The sequence below is a fragment of the Micrasema longulum genome, unplaced genomic scaffold (genome assembly GCF_059751315.1).
Source record: "Micrasema longulum isolate JH-2025_06_02 unplaced genomic scaffold, ASM5975131v1 h1tg000469l, whole genome shotgun sequence".
Classification (NCBI taxonomy): domain Eukaryota; kingdom Metazoa; phylum Arthropoda; class Insecta; order Trichoptera; family Brachycentridae; genus Micrasema; species Micrasema longulum.
In genome coordinates this window covers 1,460,426-1,480,820 of record NW_028277667.1, presented here as the reverse complement: position 1 = coordinate 1,480,820, position 20,395 = coordinate 1,460,426, and the positions used below count along the sequence as shown (strand labels likewise).

The 20,395-nt window shown below is 36.5% G+C and overlaps 2 protein-coding genes across 3 annotated transcripts in view; one reads left to right on the top strand and one right to left on the bottom strand.

Moving 5' to 3' along the window:
- Positions 1-2,484, top strand: part of LOC148281381 (uncharacterized) — a 41,133-nt gene extending 38,649 nt beyond the window's left edge. Inside the window, exon 5 of the mRNA XM_088226876.1 lies at positions 2,198-2,484. The gene's annotated coding sequence lies outside the window, so the exon portion shown is untranslated. The remainder of the gene's footprint in view (positions 1-2,197) is intronic.
- Positions 466-15,660, bottom strand: Stt3A (catalytic subunit 3A of the oligosaccharyltransferase complex). 2 transcript variants are annotated; one of them, XM_088226877.1, is made up of 14 exons: positions 15,536-15,660; positions 15,317-15,429; positions 12,999-13,166; positions 12,162-12,322; positions 11,824-12,021; positions 11,092-11,283; positions 10,487-10,640; positions 10,178-10,255; positions 8,038-8,198; positions 7,082-7,246; positions 6,148-6,336; positions 3,762-3,981; positions 2,245-2,433; positions 466-1,367 (listed from the first exon to the last, which is right to left on the bottom strand). In XM_088226877.1, exons 2-14 carry the CDS (start codon positions 15,417-15,419, stop codon positions 1,222-1,224), a joined length of 2,124 nt encoding a protein of 707 aa, XP_088083003.1. In that variant the 5' UTR covers positions 15,420-15,429; positions 15,536-15,660; the 3' UTR covers positions 466-1,221. The 2 variants fall into 2 exon arrangements, with proteins under 2 accessions (XP_088083003.1, XP_088083004.1); XM_088226878.1 differs by having other exon boundaries at positions 15,509-15,595.
- Between the last annotated feature and the right edge of the window lie 4,735 nt (positions 15,661-20,395).

Sequence of the window (20,395 nt, the reverse complement as noted above, 5' to 3'; positions counted from 1 at the left end):
TATTGAGGTGATGTTCTTATTATTATTGCATATTTAGAAAGTGGGATCTCTGTATAGCGAATCTATAGTACCCATCGGAAAAGGAGTACCTTAGAATCAAAACTCACATTTGAAATTTGCAATTTGCATTGGGGTCAAAATTCAATTCAAAGAATACATACTTGTTTACAAAATGAATAAAATATTTCAACATTTGCACTCTGTTTTAAATCACTTACTAAAAGTAATATTATGAATATTATGAATTATGAAACTTGCATTTGAAAAAAAAATTATGAAAATTTTGCATAAATGAAGGAGATTAAGACAATTTAGCTGTGTCATTGCGATCGCCTGAAATATTGAATAGAATTGCCGCATGTAATTATAATACAAAAAAACTCTTCATTATTTCAGGTCTATAAAAACATAAGTATTTTTTTCCTTCTATCTAAAATTAAGAAATGGAAATTTCTGTTTTAGTTATTTTTGATTGGCCACAACTGTTTCTTTGGCGTTAAATAAACAGACAGAGGAACAGACGTGTTCTGAAACTGTCAAGCAAGGCGATATCAAACAAAGTAAAGTGCTTATATTACAAAGTTAGTACTTTCAATATTGATGATATAAAATTCCTTTCTAGTGAGGGATTTAACAATTCAATTCAAACAACCATTCACCACTGAAAGCTCTTATTGACCCCGGGTCGAGGGACCCCAAGAAAATTGTGCTCTCAAGCAGGCAGTAGATAGGACTGTATAACATTAATTGATATATTAAATTAAACACTTTGTTACGAGTCCACTCGAATTTATTTATAAGCGTTACCATATAGTTTCGGACACCACGGATCTTTTCATCTACAGGCGTAGTCGTAAACTCCACCTTATAACTACACCTGTAGATGGAAAGATCTGAGCTTTCCGAAACTATATAGGTAGTGCTTCAAAATAAATTCAAGTGGTCTCATAACAAAGTGTTTAATTTAATATATCGATTAATGTTATTCCACAAAGTTAATGCCGATTCAACAAATGTATAACACGGTTGTCATTCCATTATGATCAATTAATTTAAATACCACTCGGATGAGTTATTAAAGAAAGTACAAAGAAGTAAATAATATGTATTGGATACTGGCGCACCGGCAAAAGCTATCAAGTATGAGGAATGAACCTATATAAGTTTTTTTGCATTATTTCTCAAATGTGAGTATTGATTGTGAGGTGATGTGAGTGAAGATCACACGCCCCTGTTGCGTAGTTTCTTGACCTTGTATATCCTGACAAGCCAGTGTTCCGTGGTGTACGCCTCGTCCAGGACTTCTAACTCGAAGTCCTTGTTGCCGATCTCCGCGGCTCGCACGCGATCATAACCCGGGGGGCGCCCTGAAAACAGACAATCCAGACTTGCAACGTGGCATTTTAAATATTGCTATCGGAAATGCGGTGATCTCTCGGGCGAATGTGTGGTAAAACTACATACGATAGGTGTGCAAATGTCGAGATTCGTGCATTATGCGAGGCTGAGACATGCATTATCGACAAATTCAAGAGAGGCGTTCGGCGTTGGTTTGGACATGGACACATAAAACATTTTTTGCCTTAGTTAAATAGTCTATTAAGGCTGTATTCCAATTTTAAAATGAATGTTTTTATTTTAATCGCGCAATAAAAAAAACATAAATTAGATAAAAACAATAATTTTTAAAGGTATTTCTATTAAAAAATATACTTAAATCGGTAATAAATATATTTATTGAAATATTATGGTTGAAACCTTTTTTTATTCCATGAGTTCCATCTTCAACTAATGAGGAATTTCGGTGGTTTTAATATATATTATTTTATTTGTTAAGGCTGTAGTTTGGTAAAACGCACGCAAAATGAGGAAAATGTATTTTTTTTTATTTTTTAAAGAAGATAATTCTGGTTGTAATATTCAATTTGTAACAATATCTTATTGACGTTTTTATGACCTGCATACCTGCCTTTTTCAGTACCGGTAAGGTACCGAAAAGGGTTTTTAACAAATAAAAGAATATATTAAAATCACCGAAATTCCTCATTAGTTGAAGATAAACATGTCAAAAGTCAGAATAATTGGTGCACGAGATGTATGAATGTAGAGGAAGCGAGGCCTGAAGGCAGACAGGGTGGTATGGCGTTCTATCCTCTCTGTTTACCCCTAGGGTGAAACGGTGATCATTTGTTTACAGTAAGCTGGGAATGGAGGATTAGCCCCGTCCCGTCACGTGTGTCTCACCTCCCTCCGTGTAGACCTGGCCGAACTTGTAGTAGCACATCTTGTACATGAGGCAGTTGAGCAGCGCGGGGGAGCCCTCCGCGTCCACCCGGAACTCCCCCACCCCGGTGTAGTAGTCCTGCTCCCGGATGTGGGCCCCGCGCTCTGTGCTGCCCCCGATGCGCACCATCCACAGGAACTTGTTAATGTCTGTAATACAAATTATTTTCATAGTACTTTTTTTTAATCCGAAATGAAAAATAAGTATTCTATTTTACTTCTCCTCTCCGGCTATCCCTATTATTTTTATAAGAGTGCCTTAGCCTTTTTTGTGCTTAGGCTTAATTTTGATTAGTAACTTTGCGAGAAAACATCGGCCGAATATATAATTGAATAAATGTATCATTTTATTTAATTGAAAATTAACATTCGGTAGAAGCCCAAAGTTCAATTCTGTCTCAAGTTACCCCCTTTGACGGTACCATTATGTCAATTTTTTTTCTATAATAATGTGCCAAGCTATAGAGAAGCCTTATCGCTGTTTTATATAACGGAAGTGTTGTTAGTTAGCGACAACGTCACTCTGCTGGTGGCCATTTTGTTTTGTTTGTCAACAGACGCGTAACAGGCGCTTTTGTCAATGTGCTTGGCTTTGTTTGTAAATAACTTGGATATTTACTCGTTACAATAAATAAAAATCGACAATGGTGAATTGCAATATGCTTGGTTGCAGCAGTAAAAGTGTCAAAAGGTGTTAAAGGAGTCAGTTTTCACAGGTAATTGATGTAGAATATTTTCCTTTGATTTTTGGCGTTTATTTAAACTTTCTTATATCAACATATTTACTTTAGATACCATTTTTTCTCAGTTTAGGCGATAAATTTGTGAATTAAAGTATGTTTACTTGTTAATAATGACAGTTGATTACGGGCAATATGCCGGGGCCCCACTAGGCATCCATATAATGTCCTAAAACCTGAAACGCTTATTTACACACATTTTTAAAGTTTTTTTTTAATGGTTGTGGTCCTGTGGCTAGTGTCTCGGACTCACGGACCAAAGGTCTGTGGTTCGAATCCCACTCTACCCCAACTTGATTCTATTTCCTAATAGTGAGTTATTTACAACTCATTGAAAATGGCCCTCAAAATTAAATATAAGAACGCAAATATTTCTTTTTAAAAAGAAAAAAAGAATGATTGAAAATGAAAAGTAAAATAATGTTAATTTTAATTCAAGTGAAAAATATGTGTTAATACGTATGTACTATTTTTTAGCATTCTTAAAGATGACAATATGCGGCAACAATGGATTAAATTAACATTTATTTGGCAATTCTCGACCTAAGAACGGCCCATTGGTTTGCTGCGAATTTAATAGTCATAGAATGGTTTTCCTACATTTGGGCTCCTCTATAGCTTGGCGCATTATTACTCAGAGGTTTAATGTATATTGTCCTTAAAAATGCCCACCAGGCACATATACATATTAATAAACAATAATAATAATTTGGATAGCAAAATGAAGGATCATTTTACCATCTGAGGAGTATCCCGTGAGCCCTCCAAAGATGACGAGCACATAGTCCACGTCCAGCTCGCGCATTATCTCGTAGGCCTTGTCCTCCGAGCTGGCCATGGCCTGCCCCACGCGAGAGATGTGCGTATTGTTCCAAGTGTTGTTGTCCACGAGGATTGTCCGATTGGCCATGGCCGTTATCTGGTAGCCGTAGTCCCACCACGACATCACGCGGGCATCCTGCAATCCACAACATCGAGTTTCATTGTGGTGACAATCTACATTCAAAAGTACAGAAACGGTGGGCTCCCCACTCAACACTAGCATTACAGTGAGCCCTTTTTGAAGATTGTTTAAGCTGCAATATTTTATTGTTCCCAGACTGGCACCTGAAGCGTAATACCTGATCACCTTACCTACATATAGCAGGTGTTCAAAATAAGCTGCATTTGATTTTCTAATACAGTGCCCTATGCTGGGTGCAGAAAAGAGAATGGTGATGATGATTACAGAGAGCTCTCTACTTAATAATAGCAATTATTGTGAGCTCTTCTCTATTCAATACTAGCATTACAAGACGCTCTCTATTCAATACTAGCATTACAAGATGCTCTCCATTCAATACTAGCATTATAACATGCTCTCTATTCAATAAAATCATTCATCATCATCATCAAACTTTAATTCGCACCCGATGGTGCATAGGCACTGCATTGGAAAAGTAAATTCAGTGTATTTCGATTGTGTGTTACAGGAAGGTAAAGTAATCAGTCTTACACTTCAGAAGCCAATCCAGGGATAGTGAAATATTGCAGTGTAAAACTACCTTGTACACAAATATTTCATGTTGAGCCTCCCGGAATCGAACCCAGGACCTCAAGCATGGTAGGCGAACACCCCAACCTCGATTTTGTTTTTCAGGATTTTTACCTGAGAGTAGCTATTGAGTCGAAAATATTCCGGTTCTATTTCACACGCAGAACTGTATTCTTCACCTGCCCGGACACATACTAAATAGCATTACAGAGCTTATTCTTTGTGTCTAAAGGACATTTTTTATTAATAAACAAAACAAGTTGGCACATCAGCGATCAAAGTGTAAAAATCACAATGCAGAGATTACGAACCAGGAATCACTCCGAAGAGACTCAACTGGTAAGTCCTCGACACATTCACCGAGTTTTGTCATCATTGTGCAAACATGTCTTGAGATAAGTGATAAATGATAAATAACAGAGATGAATATTTTTTTTAAAAAAGGAACACAGAAATCAAAGCATGTAAAGTGAGTAAGTGATGACATGCTGTGTAACATTTATTATTCAATCTATTGGTTATAGTTAAATTAACCAATGATCAAGTCAAAGTCATAGGCTCTTTAACCTAGCCGGACTGAAGGGGGGGATTCGAATCCCCCATAGACCGATTTGGTTAATTTCACTTTATGTACATAAGCATTCGGCAAACTAACAAAAATGAATAAAATACACGAATGAGTAAAATATGTGTACGCGAAAACATGAATAAATTATTGCACTGTCATAGACACTTCCAACGTTTTATTCTCCTGATGCCATATACAAGTAGGCGCTGGGGTCGTTTGGTCCCCCCGTTCGGATCATGTGTGATTTTTGGATGCTTAGTGACGGAAAGGTTAAAAAACAGGCCAGAAGACCTAATTATAGTGACGAATTGTAACATAGAAAACCTGGGTTTGAGTAAAATCACATTTAATTTTTGTGTTGTGTAGAATCGAACCCAGAACCTTCCATGGGTGAGTCAAGCGTCTTGACCACTAAACTAAGGAGGCTGATATTTCATCCTTAAAAAAGTTTGACAAATTACAACAGGGGTGGAGAACATTTTAGAGAAGGGAATATGGAAGTCTAGGAATTTACAGGGCTTATGACCTGTCATCGGCTGGTTGAAGTGGCCACTTTACACAAAATCAACAGATGGAAGAATTTAAAAGTTATTGATGCTCAAACATGGGCAAAATGGTGAACGTTACAATGTGTATAGTGGCCACTTAAACCAACCAATGACAGATCATAAGTCCTGTAAATGCCTAGACTTCTATATTCCCTTCTCTAAAATGTTCTCCATCCCTGTTGTAATTTATTTATCTTAATGACTCCCTAAGGGGGTGAATTCCAGTCTTTTGTCTACAAACATTTGGACAAACTCAAAATATTGCTTAAAAAATTTGTCAATTTCTTAAAAGAACTAACATACTAGTTAGCACAATAATCTACATTCAAATAAAATCTCATCTCTATATAACACTAGCATTATAATGTGCTCTCTATACAACACTAGCGTTATAATATGCTCTCTATTCAATAGTAGCATTATAGTGAGCTCTCTATTCAACAGTAGCTTGACAGTAAGCGGGGTAAAACTCACTTCTGGGGTGTTCATCTTGAGCCAGTAGTAAGCCTCGCGGAAGTCGTCGAAGATAATCCGTCCGCCGTCGTGGGAACGCGCCGACAGTACGATGGAAGGCGAGCTGTAGGCCTCGCTGGTCACCCAAGTGCAGTGGAAGGTGTAGGAGATGAGCAGGCAAGTCATCACGCTGACAAACACCAGCGCTATCTGTAACGAAAAACACCACGATGATTAACGTACAATGCTGCAGGAATGGCGAGAAAGGGGCAATTTGATAAAGACATAAAATACTCAAAAGCCACTACAGCTGCCCAAATTTGGATTCCATGTTCAAACTAAAACAAGACGCACGACTTTGACGCCAGAGTCTCTGGGCTGGAGAAATCTTGATTCAACCTAAACCCATGGAAGCAACTTCTGAGCAACAGTTGATGGTCAAAATAAGCTGCCGCAAGAGCTGCTCTCAACGTGTAGTCTCAATAACTTCAAAAATGGGCCAGATTTGTTTGTTTGAAATATGAGTACAGTGAAAGTCTAAATAGCCGGAATAATGAGTTTCTGACGTGATTTGGATATGCGGAAATGCATATGTGTGCAAGTTTTGCCAGTTCATAGTCATCATTTCCCTTTCCGCACCTAATGGTGCATGGGCACTGCACTGATTTTTGTCACATGAAGGTAAGATGATCAGTCTTATACTTCAGGTAACCAGTTGAGGGACTATGAAATATTCTAGTGTAGAAATATATTTTTAAATAAATATTTTATGTCAACCATGTCGGGAATCGAATCCGAGACCTCTTGCATGGCAGGCTGACCACTACACCACGAGGCCGATGAGTTTTGCAAGTACCGAAAAATAAATAAACACCAAAATGTCTCCTTTACTTTTTATTTCCTAACTGGAGTTTGTATACAGATTAGCATGTAAATGAATGATGGAATATCTGACCTCACTCTTCATGACAAAGTTGGATTCCATCTTCTTGGACTTCTTGTCCTGCACTTTGGGGGGGTCGACTTGGCGCATGTAGGTGAGCAGCAGCGAGGACACGGCGATGCCCGACAGGATACACATGACGGGAGCCAGTACCAGCATCAGGCGCACCATCACACCCTTAATATATTAACAATGAGGAAGTTCAGTGGCTAGGGAATTTGTATATTAAATTTTTTTTCTTACACGCGGTAAAATAATAATAAAAATGGTTTTAATAAATATAAACTATTCCGAAGTCACAGGTTCATGTTCACAAGTTTAGAGTGTTTTGACTTTAGCGGGTACAAATAATTTGTTTTTAGAATTGTATGGAGTTCTATTTTTAAACAACTTGAACTCGTGACATCGCATACGGAATTAAAATTTTTAAAAAACATGTCAACAATATTTTATTTTAACTTTTTGTACAAAATGTTAATTGTACATTGACGGGCTTATTGCCAAATGGCAATTTCTTCCAACTAACATGTCTTTCTCGGTCTTCCTCGTTTTCTGCATCTATCAACATTCACATCGTAGATCCTTTAAGCCGTTCTTTTGCTGACCATTCGCTCTACAAGTCCAAACTAACGCAGCACCCCTTTCTTGATTTTGTCGATAATTGTGTGGGTCTTTTTTACATTCTAGCAAAAGGATTTGAACCGCAAACGTCCATTCTTTTGCCAGAATACAGGCATTTTTCGACACATCAAATGCGTTTTGTAAATTTTTCAATGTAAAACCGGGGTTATGAAAAAAGTTAAATGGGGGCTATATTTGAATGAAAATGTATGGGAAAAAATGGGACCTGAACGTTTCGGCATAAAAAGCGGGATTATGTAAAAATTAGGTTTTACTGTATTTCCCAAAAATACAAAAAATGGTGTTCCTGGTGATCAGGTTCGTCTATAGGAGTAAAAGTAACTCACGGCAAAGTAGATGCTGGTCACTCCGTACAGTATAAGGAAGATGTTGGAGTCAGTGAGCTTGGAGAAGCAGAAGTATAGGCCCGCCGGGAACAAGAACACGAGGATCTGCAAGTCGAAGTAGAAGGAAGACCATGATGTGGGCTGGTGCTCTGACACGGAAGCTGAAACGACAAGAAAATTATAAACCTGATTTTATTTTTATTTATTTTGTTCATTAACGCCCAAAAGGCATTTACAAAAAATAAAAATGAATTACATGCTAACATACTAAATAATAAACAGAATATACAGAAAAAATATGTGAAATTAGTTAGAAAGAATATGATAAAAAGTTTTACAAAGTAAAAAAAAAAAAAACAATAATAACAAAGGTATGCAAGAAAAAACAGTAAGCATATATACAAAAAATGCAAAGATATAAGCTTATGAAATAAATTCTGTAAGGCAAACAATAAATAAAGTGTTACGGTAAGCAAGAAAGACATTTTTAAGTTAAATTAATAAACAAGCAAGCATATATTATCACGAAAAAATAAGAAATAAAAATATGTATCTATGAAATGCGTATTTGCCAATACTACAGTGCAATTTGATATAATGGTAAAAAATAAATTTTAGCTTAGACTGCAAGAATTCATATTAATTATATATTCAAATAAAATCATCGTGTCAGATACATATCGTCGTCGCGCTGGTAATATCTGTACAGTGAACTTTTATTTTTAAAAGTGTTTTTAATTTCTCATCAAGATTATATATATGTTAACATACATACGCATAAGGGGGGGCGTATTGCCTTAAGGCAATTTCTTCCTACCTACCCAAACCGTTCAGTGGTATATGAACATATCGTAGGTATATTATAATATTTTCACTATAAAACAATTCATCGATACATGTAAATATTTTGTATTTTATAGAAATAAAAACAAACTAGATATCTACACAATACTATGAAGAGAGGAGGGGGTAAAGAGGGATGGAAAGGGGGAATAGAAAGGAAAAACTCAAATATTTGAATGTGAATAAAGAAGGTGGGGGCGTCGCTGAGATTAGTGGTTACTGATGTTAGATGACTCTGACAAGATTACGTAATTTCGTTTAAACAAAATATACTTTCTTTTTTGTTATCGATGCAAAAATACATTGAAAAAATCCATCATCAAAGGCACACTGCTTAATTATTCTCCTGAACGATTTTTAAAATGCTACTTAACAGATATTGCCGGCGCAACGATGACATATTTTTAAAAATTGAGTATGTCTTTGTTTTTTGCAGTGGTAACTTTCTAACTATAGGACAGAACCTAACGAGATTATTTTTGCATCTAGCCGCTCGTTTCTCATAATCTGACAGTTATGTCGGAATTTAATTCGACTTCAAAATTTACTTTCTCTCATATTTTTAATAGGCTTTTAAGAAAAAAAGTGCCATCCTCAAAACGATAATTTTTTAAAATAAATCATAATTAAAAGAAAAATTGCTCGGTGGAACAAATTTTTGACACTTTTAATGCGTAGATAAACGTATCGAGGAGTTCTAGACCACCCTCGGTATAAACCGATGCACTTACATTAATTTACTTGATTATCGGTAGTATACATTTGTAGTCGGTCGTGAGACTTTTATCTTCAATATGACATCATACTGAAGCTACGTCATTTTAGAGCGTAGATATGTGTACCATGACGTACGCTTCTCCTTGTTTCATATCGATGTACCTACCCAAAACTTGAATGTGGGGGGTCTTTGTAATCGCTAGAGGGAATTTATCTTCAACTATACCCTCAAGGTGAAGGTATGACGTCTTTATCTTCCCATCATAATCGAGGCCCAGGTCATAGCCCTGTAAATGTAAAGACTTCCACATTTCCTTCTCAAAAATATTTACTGTCTGTTGTGACGAAAATTTAGACAGTTTTTTAATCAATGCTATGTCACTTTTACCTGCTGGGAAGATGATGACCATAGTTTTGTGTGTAAAAACGGGAATCCTTGTTATTATTAATTACTCTAAAGTAAAAATCCCAGTAAAGGAAATTGAGTGACAATAAATCTGCCTCTACTTTGTGGTCGAGTGATTTTGTCTAACATGCACGAGATCTCGGGTTCGATTCCCAGTAAGGTTAATGGACTTACCGATGATGGGAATATGGTTCTTGGCATAGGAAGGGTCAAGAAGCGAGTAGAATCGTCCGGTCCAAGGAGAAATTTTTCCTGAAAAATAAAATTTCAGATCAAATAATTTTAAAACGTGAAAATAAAATAAAAATCAATATTTTTAATTGTCTAAATTTTTATAGACAGGGATTGGATTTTACCCCCTAGGAGTTATCAAGATGAACATATCGCACCCCTAGAAGTGCACTGTTGTAAGTCTAATTTTGGCTGTTTTGAGTTTGAATGCAGTTAACTAAATTTTTCTCTCAATATGATATTGAAACTTACCTGACAAAGTAAGCACAAGGATAGCGCCCCCGAGGATGATCACAAGAGCGGTGACAGCGGCTTTGAAGAGAACCTCGAAGTTTTGTGGAGTGACCTTAGACTTGACGTACTCGAAAAAGGCATATAACTGGCAGAGGCCAAATGTTCCCAGGGCCTGAAAATATAGTGGATAAATTGATGGTGGCTGTGTATGTTAGTTCATTTGTCCTAACAATAATAATAAAATTGAAATATTATAATGCTGTCAAAAATTATATTTTCCACATGTCTCTCTCCCTGGGAGGGTAATAGGGGTTTGTTCAGGTCTATGCCAGATTGTGATCAAGTCCATGCTAGGATTTGATCAAGTCGGTGCTAGGATTTAATTAAGTCTATGTTAGAATCTGACCGAGTCTATGTTAGGATTAGATCAAGTCTGTGCTTGGATTTATTCAACTGTATGCTAGGATTTGATCAAGTGGATGCTAGGATTAGATCAAATCTGTGCTAGGTTTTGATTAAGTCTATGCTAGTAAAACACTTTTCACATACAGAACTGTATTCTTTACTGCCAGGACACGGACAAGGCAGGTAAGGTAGAGAGAAATAAGATAAAAAGTAATTACCAGCATGTGCTCCGAGCTCAGCACGGGCTGGAAGCCCACAAAGGAGATCTGCATGGAGAGGATGGTACCAACACAGAAGAGGGTACTGTATGCCACGTACAGGCGGTGGGAGAAGCGCCCTGTCACCATGAGGGCTAGCACGTGCATGGGGATCAGGTTAATGAGGAACACATAGCCGCCCCATGAGGACACCTACAACAAAAAGACAGTCATTAGTATTAATTTCATTCTAGGGGTTAAGCTAGATGATTTTTTTTATTTATTTTGTTTATTTAAGAAAAACAACAGCAATACAGACAAAATATAAACATCATTGTAAGAAAAACATCAAATAAAGCCAATTAAGTTTTCCACATAAATACAATTAGAAAAATCCAGTTCAGTTAGATATTTATAAAGATGTGCATGTGTGCGAGATTGGTCTCGGTACTGGAAATCGAAACAACCTTTTCTTTAAGCTTTTAAAACCTAAAATGATTTGCTGGAAATTTTTTAATTCAATTAAATTTATTTATTTAAAAGATAACATAAACATTACCAACTTAAATTTAAGGCGTATGTATTATAAAAAAAAAACATAAAAGAGACTTTTGTCAAAGTAGTGGAAGAATGCTATGGATACATGGAACCGATCGACATCCAGCGCGATGTTGTTCAGCATAGCGGTAGCCCTTCCAACAGGCATAACCACCGGCACGCTGAATTAGGTCAAAGATGCTGTAACACCCTTACCATGTAGAAGTAGGCGAGGGCGCACATGGTAGCCCATAGGATGGCGCCCGTGTTGACGGCCTTGATCCAGAAGTAGTAGGTGAGGAGCATGCAGAATATGGCGATGCCCTCGTTGTCGTAGCTCCCGGCCACCGAGCGGGAGATATACCCGGGCACTATGGCGATCATGGAGGCCGCCACAAGACCGGCTCCGGAGTCCTGAAAGCACATAAAAAATATATATATAAATATTGGTGTACATGGCACAAATATCAAATTAGCACCACAAATACCCCTTTAGTATGAAATCAATCAGTGGATATAATTTTTTTCAAATAAATAAAAGAATCCTAAGTTACCTTGAGTTCCTTAGTCAGCAGGTAGGTGACGATGGTGGTCAGGGAGGAGAAGAAGGGCGCCAGGAACACGCACACATCCTTGATGTCGATGGTGATGTTCAGCATCCACATGAGGTGGTACAGGGCCGCTGAAGTCACCATCAGACCGGGGTAAATGGTTCCTGCAATGGTAATTTTCTATGAGCGTCTGTGAATCTGCGAAGAATTATTTATATACAGCAGTGGCGTGTCGTCCATTCATGCGATGCATGCCTTTAGTATTGGAAATCTACGTAGGTAGTAGGTACATAAATCAAGTATTTTAATTATAGATTATTTACGTAGTTATGAAACGTAATCATTCCAAAAATCGGCAACAACCAACCACACCTTACGGGCGGCCGCTGCCGACTGATGACTGACGGACCGACGACTGCTGATTGACCTGACCTGCGCGATCGGGTTCTGCGCATACAAAATACTCAATGATGCGCGTGCGCCAGAAATGCTCCTGATAATTTGAATATTTGCACCAGAACTTGGGCCGCTAATTTCGCCCGTGTATTGTAGTGTTTTACACTATTATAGTAACCTGCACTACCAACTGTGCATGCTGCTCGGATTTTGCATTACTATAGAGAATAAGATTACCTACCTAGTAATTATAAATATAAATAAAATTCTTAATTTTAATTAAAAATACGTTTCTCTTTCTTGGTGCCCTGCCCATCGCAGCATCCTCATTTCTTATGTCGGGCTCACTGTGGATATTGCGGACTTCTTCATTGATCAGTATTCTCCAAAGTCCCGGGTGCCTATTGCGTTGCAAATAAAAATTGAAAAAATAGTAGTACTAACCGCCGATAATCCTGCCGAGCGGATACCACGCTCTGTCATCGAACCAATTGTGAAATTTGTAAAATCCTTCTTCAGCCAAGTACCGGGTAGTCCTGTAGTTAAAGTACGGATCAAACTCGTGAATAACACTCTCAAACCTGAGGACTGAGAATAATCTGGTGGCAAAAGCTAGAAAGAAAAAATAATTATTTAGGCATGTAAGTATTAACAAACAAACAAACCAACCGTCACGTTGTTTGCCGTAGGGGTAGGCAGAGAGTATAGAATGCCACATCACTATTTGCATACATACCTCGCTTCCTCTACATTCATACATCTTCTCATGCACGCACGCCGATTATTCCTACTTTTGACATGTCCATCTTGCCTCTGATCGTGCCATGTCTTTCTCTGCCTTCCTCGTTTTCTGCATCCATCAACATTCGCGTCGTAGTTCCTTTTAGCCGTTCTTTCGTTGTCTATTTGCTCTACATGTCCAAACCAACGCAGCACCCCTTTCTTGATTCTGTCGATAATGCATATCTCAGCCTTACACAGTTCACGCAGTATTAACAAAACTTTAGAAAACAGAATAAGAAATTTTGAGCGCGATTGTTGCTAGAGATGTCACGAATATTCGGCTACTGTTCAATATTCGGCCTATTCCGCTACTTTTGTTGGTAGCAAACGATTGCTTTTTTTCTCACAAATAATACCTCGAGAGATCTTGCTGTTCACAGCAAACACACCAGTTAATTATCTTCACTATTAATCTCATAATATTACCTAATAGGCATTTTTTTATTAAATGGCACAATTAATAAAATAATTACTAATTACTAATAAGGACTATTAGTAACAATGCGATGTAATAATGAACAAATAATGCGTGTCATGACATGATCTACTCGCAAATGAAACAAATACGCGCACACCGCAATGGGACAGGATGTAACCTGTCACGCGCAAAATGCACACATTTTTTGCCGAACATTCGGCGCTTCGGCTGAGAGCGTGGCCGAATATTCGGTATTCGCCCAAATCACTATTCGTGCATCGTCCTAAAATTATTATTTTAATACATTCTTCTCTAAAGTTCCGTCTCATAAAACGGCATAAGACAGACAATGGACACGAAGCTCGTGGAACAAAAGGCAGCACCCCTCAGTACCAGTGGGGAATGGTGATTTTATTTACGGGTAAGCTATAAAAAAATATCACATATTTGTACCTACATAGAAGGTACATAACATAATGTAAGTAATATATACTATAAATTGATATTTTTCTGTGGTTCTGTGTGATACAACAACTCTCATCAATGAAATCAACTCAAACAACGTAACTTCGCGATATATTATATTTTATAGATATATTATCCATTACTTACATAACTCATTAAAAAATAAATAAAAAATATCACCACGAATTCAGTCGATATTAGGTATTCAATTGAAATGTCAACTGGCTGAATTGTTCAAGAAATTAATAGTGCTAAAAACAGCCACGTCGAGCGTCATATATTCTGCAATATGACGCATGAAAGTAATTATGGTCTTATGTCAAAAGTACCATCTCAAAGAAAAATAACCCTTAAGAAATAATGTTTGAAATACTGTTTTCCAAATCAAGAATCTTCAAATAATTTGTGTAATCTGCAAGTTTAATCTAGGAGAAAAAACTCACACTGGGGTTAAGACATTCAAAATATAGTATACTTATTTGTATGAAAAAATAAGCTGGAATAATCGGCTGGTTTCTTGGCTCATCACAGGCGCTGGGCGCGCTTTATTTATATTAATATTAGAATAAAAATACAAACAGTGGAAATTATTAAAAATAAATAGTAATTATTTATTTGTTTTTCTGTAAATAAAGTTACAGTAAAACATTATTATGGTTAGTCAAATATAATGGTAAGCTGCGCGCATAATAGCTTCTATACACGGTTCGCCCCTGCTCAGTAAACTTGTGCATCTTTCTATCTACCAGGAACTATCCGACATGCTTTCGAATACCATGTTGGCAGGCGGAGGGGGGCGTACGTGGGACTACCTACCCTTTGAACGTCGGGAGGCCTTTTCTATATCATCTGAACAACAATGTGAAAAGTAGTCCTTCAAGCGTCCATGCGCTATGTAGCTGCAAGACGTGTTGGGACATTTATTGTACAGCGCCCTTGAGGTGATTTTCAGAAAAATGGCGCTGAATAAATTATTCACAATAAAAATAATAATTTTTAAAAAAGGTTAATATTTTTACGCAATTATTATACTATTTTCTAAATTTTATTACAGTAAAGAAACTGCGGGTGGATAATATGATAATAATATACTCACATAATATGGCAGCTATTGACAAAATTGATAATTTAAGCAACGTTTCTTGCTTATCGGACGACATTCGAAGCCCCTTGGGCTTCGAGGCAACTTCAACTGTCATTCCGAGGATTCTGAAACGATCGAGTGTTTGTTAACACGGGGAAAACTATTATAATAAATAACTTAGCAATTGACGATAATTTTCAGTACCAACTAAACGTCATTTATTTTTCTTACTTTTATTGATATTATATCGCAAAAATACCGGCCAAAAAGCCGGGCGACAAACATCAGCGTGGCAGAACCAGAGATATTGATATAGAAAATAGAAATAGTAAATAAGAAAATAGAATTCCACCGACAACTTAAACATAGAAAATTACTCTTTTAAAAAGGCGACGATTTTTGACAATAAGAAATAACATTATGCACTTGTACCAATTATATAGCTCAATTAAGTCAAAACTCACATATGATTGGCCGAATTAAAAAGTATGGCTACCATGTTTAAACTTACATAGCTAGAGTTCTTATGCCATGGCCTTCTGTACTGCCGTACTGCTCTTGTGTCGGATCTTGAGATTTACCCAAGTAATTTATTTTATTTTTATTTTTTGCACCATAACAGGCCAGGAGGCCCAATCACAGTGGTGAATTACATTACAGAACACCCAGGCTTGAGAAAACTCACTGGGAATCGAACCCGGAACCTTCCGTGCGTGAGTCAAGCGTCTTGGCCCCTACACCACGGAGGCCGCCATTTACGATAAGTTTGTCAGATAGGGGTAAGTGTGGGGGTAATTATGTTTAAGATAGGGTTAGACTTTAAAGGAAAAATATAGGGCTTTGACTCAAGTTTGATTATCGCTTCTATTTTACCTTTATACACAATAATATACCGTAATAAAGGAAAAAAAAAACATTAATCAATCTATGGTTAATGTAAGTGACAATTGACCATATCGACTCAGTGATATTATAATCTGTGCAAATGACATTGTGAATAATCGAAATATTTAGAAAATCGAAATACAAGCATTCGAGACATGCAAATAATCAAATTCAAACATCGATTCAATCGATTTTTTTAACCGTGAAATGTAGGAAAACGGCCGAAAAAAAAACATTGCCGACTGTTGGGTGGAGGGGTAAAAAAATACATGTGTTGTAACAAAGTACTTTAAAATAATAATGAGGAAGTTCAGCCCTACGGGAATTTTGATATAAAACATGTTTTATTACGCACGGTAAAAATTAGAACAATAAATTGTAAATTTATTGAAAATGTATGAAAGAAAGTTCGCCAAAATCAACCAATAATATAGCGTTGTGATAGTTATACGACATATAGGCCGACAGGCCTCGTGGTGTAATTTTCAGCGCGTTTGCCTACCATGCAAGAGGTCTCGGGTTCGATTCCTGACATGGTTGATTTGAAATTTTTATTTATAAGGGTTTTTTCACACTAAAATATTTCATAGTCCCTGGACTGGTATCTGAAGCGTAAGACTGATCATATGACCTTCATGTAACACAAAATGATCAAAATACTTTGCGATTAGTTAACCAATACAGTGCCCTATGCACCATTAGGTGTGGAAAGGGAATGATGATGACGACGATAGTTTTTCTATTTATTTATTCATATTTTTCGCTTGCAAACTATAATTACTAATAAAAATAATGTGACCTCACTGGGGTTTCCCGTGCCGAGGACACTTAACAATTTAGTTTTTTGAAATTACATTTGAGAATAAACAAAGAAGACTAATAACTTAAAAAACAAACATAATTAACAAATATTCAGACAGTTTTAAAAACAAGGTATTTATGTACATCTATATTATTTATATTACAAAACACACAATGAAAATAACAAAAACCTAACATAAGCTGTACAGTTGTGGAGCAGTTGATTCAGTATTGGTATGGGCGAATGAGACAATCCATTTTACTTCTACCTAGCTCCACTATCCATTTTTTTATAACCTTTACATTTTCTCATTACTAATTGCTTTAATAGATAGTGGAAGTAGGTTATAGATTTTAATTGTAAAAAACTCAAAATCCCTTTGTCCGAAAGTGGTGTTAGTTTGTATTTGTTTAAGTTGTCTATGTGTTGAGGATCTAGTGATTATATTATTTGTATGCGATGTATTGGGGGGGTTATGTCTTTCATTTGAGTAAGAGTAGTTTTTGAATCTATAAGTGAGTATTGTTTTAGCGTATAGTTGTTTTGGTGTCGTAAGTTGTGATTTATGGAATATTTCTTCAGTAGATGTCTGTATCGGGACTCTGGGTATTAGTTTAATTATGAATTTTTGTTTAACAAATACACTATTTAAAACTGTGTCACTCGCATCACCCCTATCCTATTTCCGGGAAATAAACTAACAGACGTGAACTTAATACGTCACACGCAGAGTAATTTCAAAATAAAATCAAAATTAAAATCATAGTGCTGATGAACGACACATAAAAATGTTAAAAGTTGTGAATGTTTACCCACATGACAGAATTCATATCTCGATTGTCTCGAAATGTCAAGTCCGAAATCATATTTCGATTGTCTCGAAATCTCAAGTCCGAAATCATATCTCGATTGTCTCGTAAAACCATTTCGAATGAATTCACTCGAGATATCTCGATTATTTTCCGATTAGTACGAGTGAACTCGATTAGTTGCAAGCATTTCGAAATGTCTCGATCTTTTTAATAATCGAATATTTCGATTATTTGAATTCGATTTACGACAATAACATTGTAGATTGTCTATGACTAACAGTGGTGGCGGTCATTTTTGCGTGTCTTAGATAATAATTATTGTGTTTTTACAAAAAAATAATTTACTAATTTGGTTAAAAAAGCAGTGGTCTACATTCTATTTAATTTATTATCAAGTGTTTACAATAGTTTGTGATTGTTTTGGTTTACTGTCCCGAAACCTAAAAACCAGGTAACAATTATTTTTTCCATTAATGCAGCCAAAATTAATTTTTGGTTTTTATAACTTACTATAAAAAAAACCTCCGGATCTACCAGATGGATCTCAATCAGACTAGTCGTGCGGTACAATGGACCCTGTTCCGATTTCGCAGAATTCGTAACTATAAAGCCAAAATCAATAAAACTCAAACTCATAAATTCGGAGAGGAAATCAAGTTCTGAGTCAGACTGCCCATCTCTCACACAAAAAACCTAGTCCCCGACCTTCTGCTCCTGCAACCCCAGGTACTTCATAAGTCCCAAATACTTCATTGCCTACCACCACACCTACAATGGAATGGATCGTGCTCCATTTATCGTACATGTAACAAAAGTACAAGTAGACGGCGTCACCCAAATCAACTTGTATGATATTTAATTCGGTCGATTTCTTCATAGAAACAATATTTAAACTGCATAAAACGGAATCAAGTCCGTCGGCCGTAACCGTATTTCTGTGAAGTTTAAGACGACAAACGATGCCAGTGCATTTTTAACATCTGAAATAGTTAAAAAGGATAATTACAATGTATTCATTCCGACTTTCCAAGTTACTAAACAGGGTGTTACCAAAGGCATCCCTTCACACTGGACCAAACAGGACATTGTGGAAAATGCAGAGGTACCTCATGGATTCGGAAAAGTAATCAAGTGTCAATAAAGTAATCTTAGTGTCGCTCCTTCAAAACAACCCACAGATACTGTCCAACGTCGCCCACCAACGTGGGTGGGCGACGTTGGATTCCTACATATAACCTCCCTACTTAACCATCACCATAGCTCCTCGGATGAGGATTCTTCAGTGAAACAGCCATCTTGAATAAAAAAGAAGACCTCCATACGATGCAAGAAGAATCTATCTCAATTGCAGCCATTTCGGAGACGTAGATGGTCCCGGGATCTACTATTAGATTCCGGGGATTCCACTGTCTGCGAGATGATTGTGAGGGTGGGAAGAATGGCTCTGCTCTCTACTCAAAACTTTTCATTGGACTCTTTCAACAATTTTATGTGGACTTTGTAAAATTATGTTGACATGCTAGACATTGATAATGATATTTTCTGTTCTGATTACAAAGTCTGGCCATGGCACCTGTAACCTCTTATGTAAAAATTGTACTAGTAATAAAACATAAATTCAATAAAAGTCAATATTGTAAACACATATAATTTATTGAATACTTTTAAACATACATGTGCTCATATTTTTGGTGTTAAAAATTAATACTATTTAGTTGGCGAATTAAAATTTTAAACGGTTAGAAAAATGTGCAGCAAAAAAAAAACCAAATGCAATAGTTTTAAGTTGTAAAAATTAGACACTTTGTCCGATGATCAAACAATCTGGCTAAGCCAGATTGTTTGATCATCGGTAAGCGAAGTAGGTAATATTTTTTTACGATCATCATCACTTCCTTTCCGCACCTAATGGTACATAGGGCATTGGTACACAAATCGCAGCGTATCTTCGTTTTTGTTACGTGAAGGTAAGATGATCAGTCTTACGCTTCAGATACCAGTCCAGGGACTATGAAATATTCTAGTGTGAAAATAACCTTTTAAATAAATATCTCAGCCATGTCGGGAATCGAGCCCGAGACCTTTTGCGTGGTAGGCAAACGAGCTGACCATTACACCACAAGGCCGAGAATTTTTAACAACGTATTAACGACAGAATGTCCAGAGTCCTGCTAGAAGAACTTGCGATATTTTCTTAAATTTTTATACTTTTTCTTGGACCGGTTAGTTTTATTTACAAAGTGAAGATATTGTTGCATATTTTCTCGTTATGTGAGGATTTCTAGACTTGTTAGCGAGATGCAGTTTTGTTGAGATGATAGCTCTGGAGGTTCTATAATTAAGGACTTCTGATTTTTAACTACATATTACTAATGGTCAAACAACAGGCGTGGGTGTTTATTTAAGAATTATGATTTTAAAAGATAAAAAAAAAAGTCTGGCTGCTTTTGAAATCCATAAATTAAAATTAGCTTAGACTTTTAAGACTATTATATAAATAAAGTGACATATCTTATTTCATTTATATGTTATCATCAGCCTTATACAATACAAGAAGCATTGAAAAAATGTAACATTAAATAAATTAAAAGT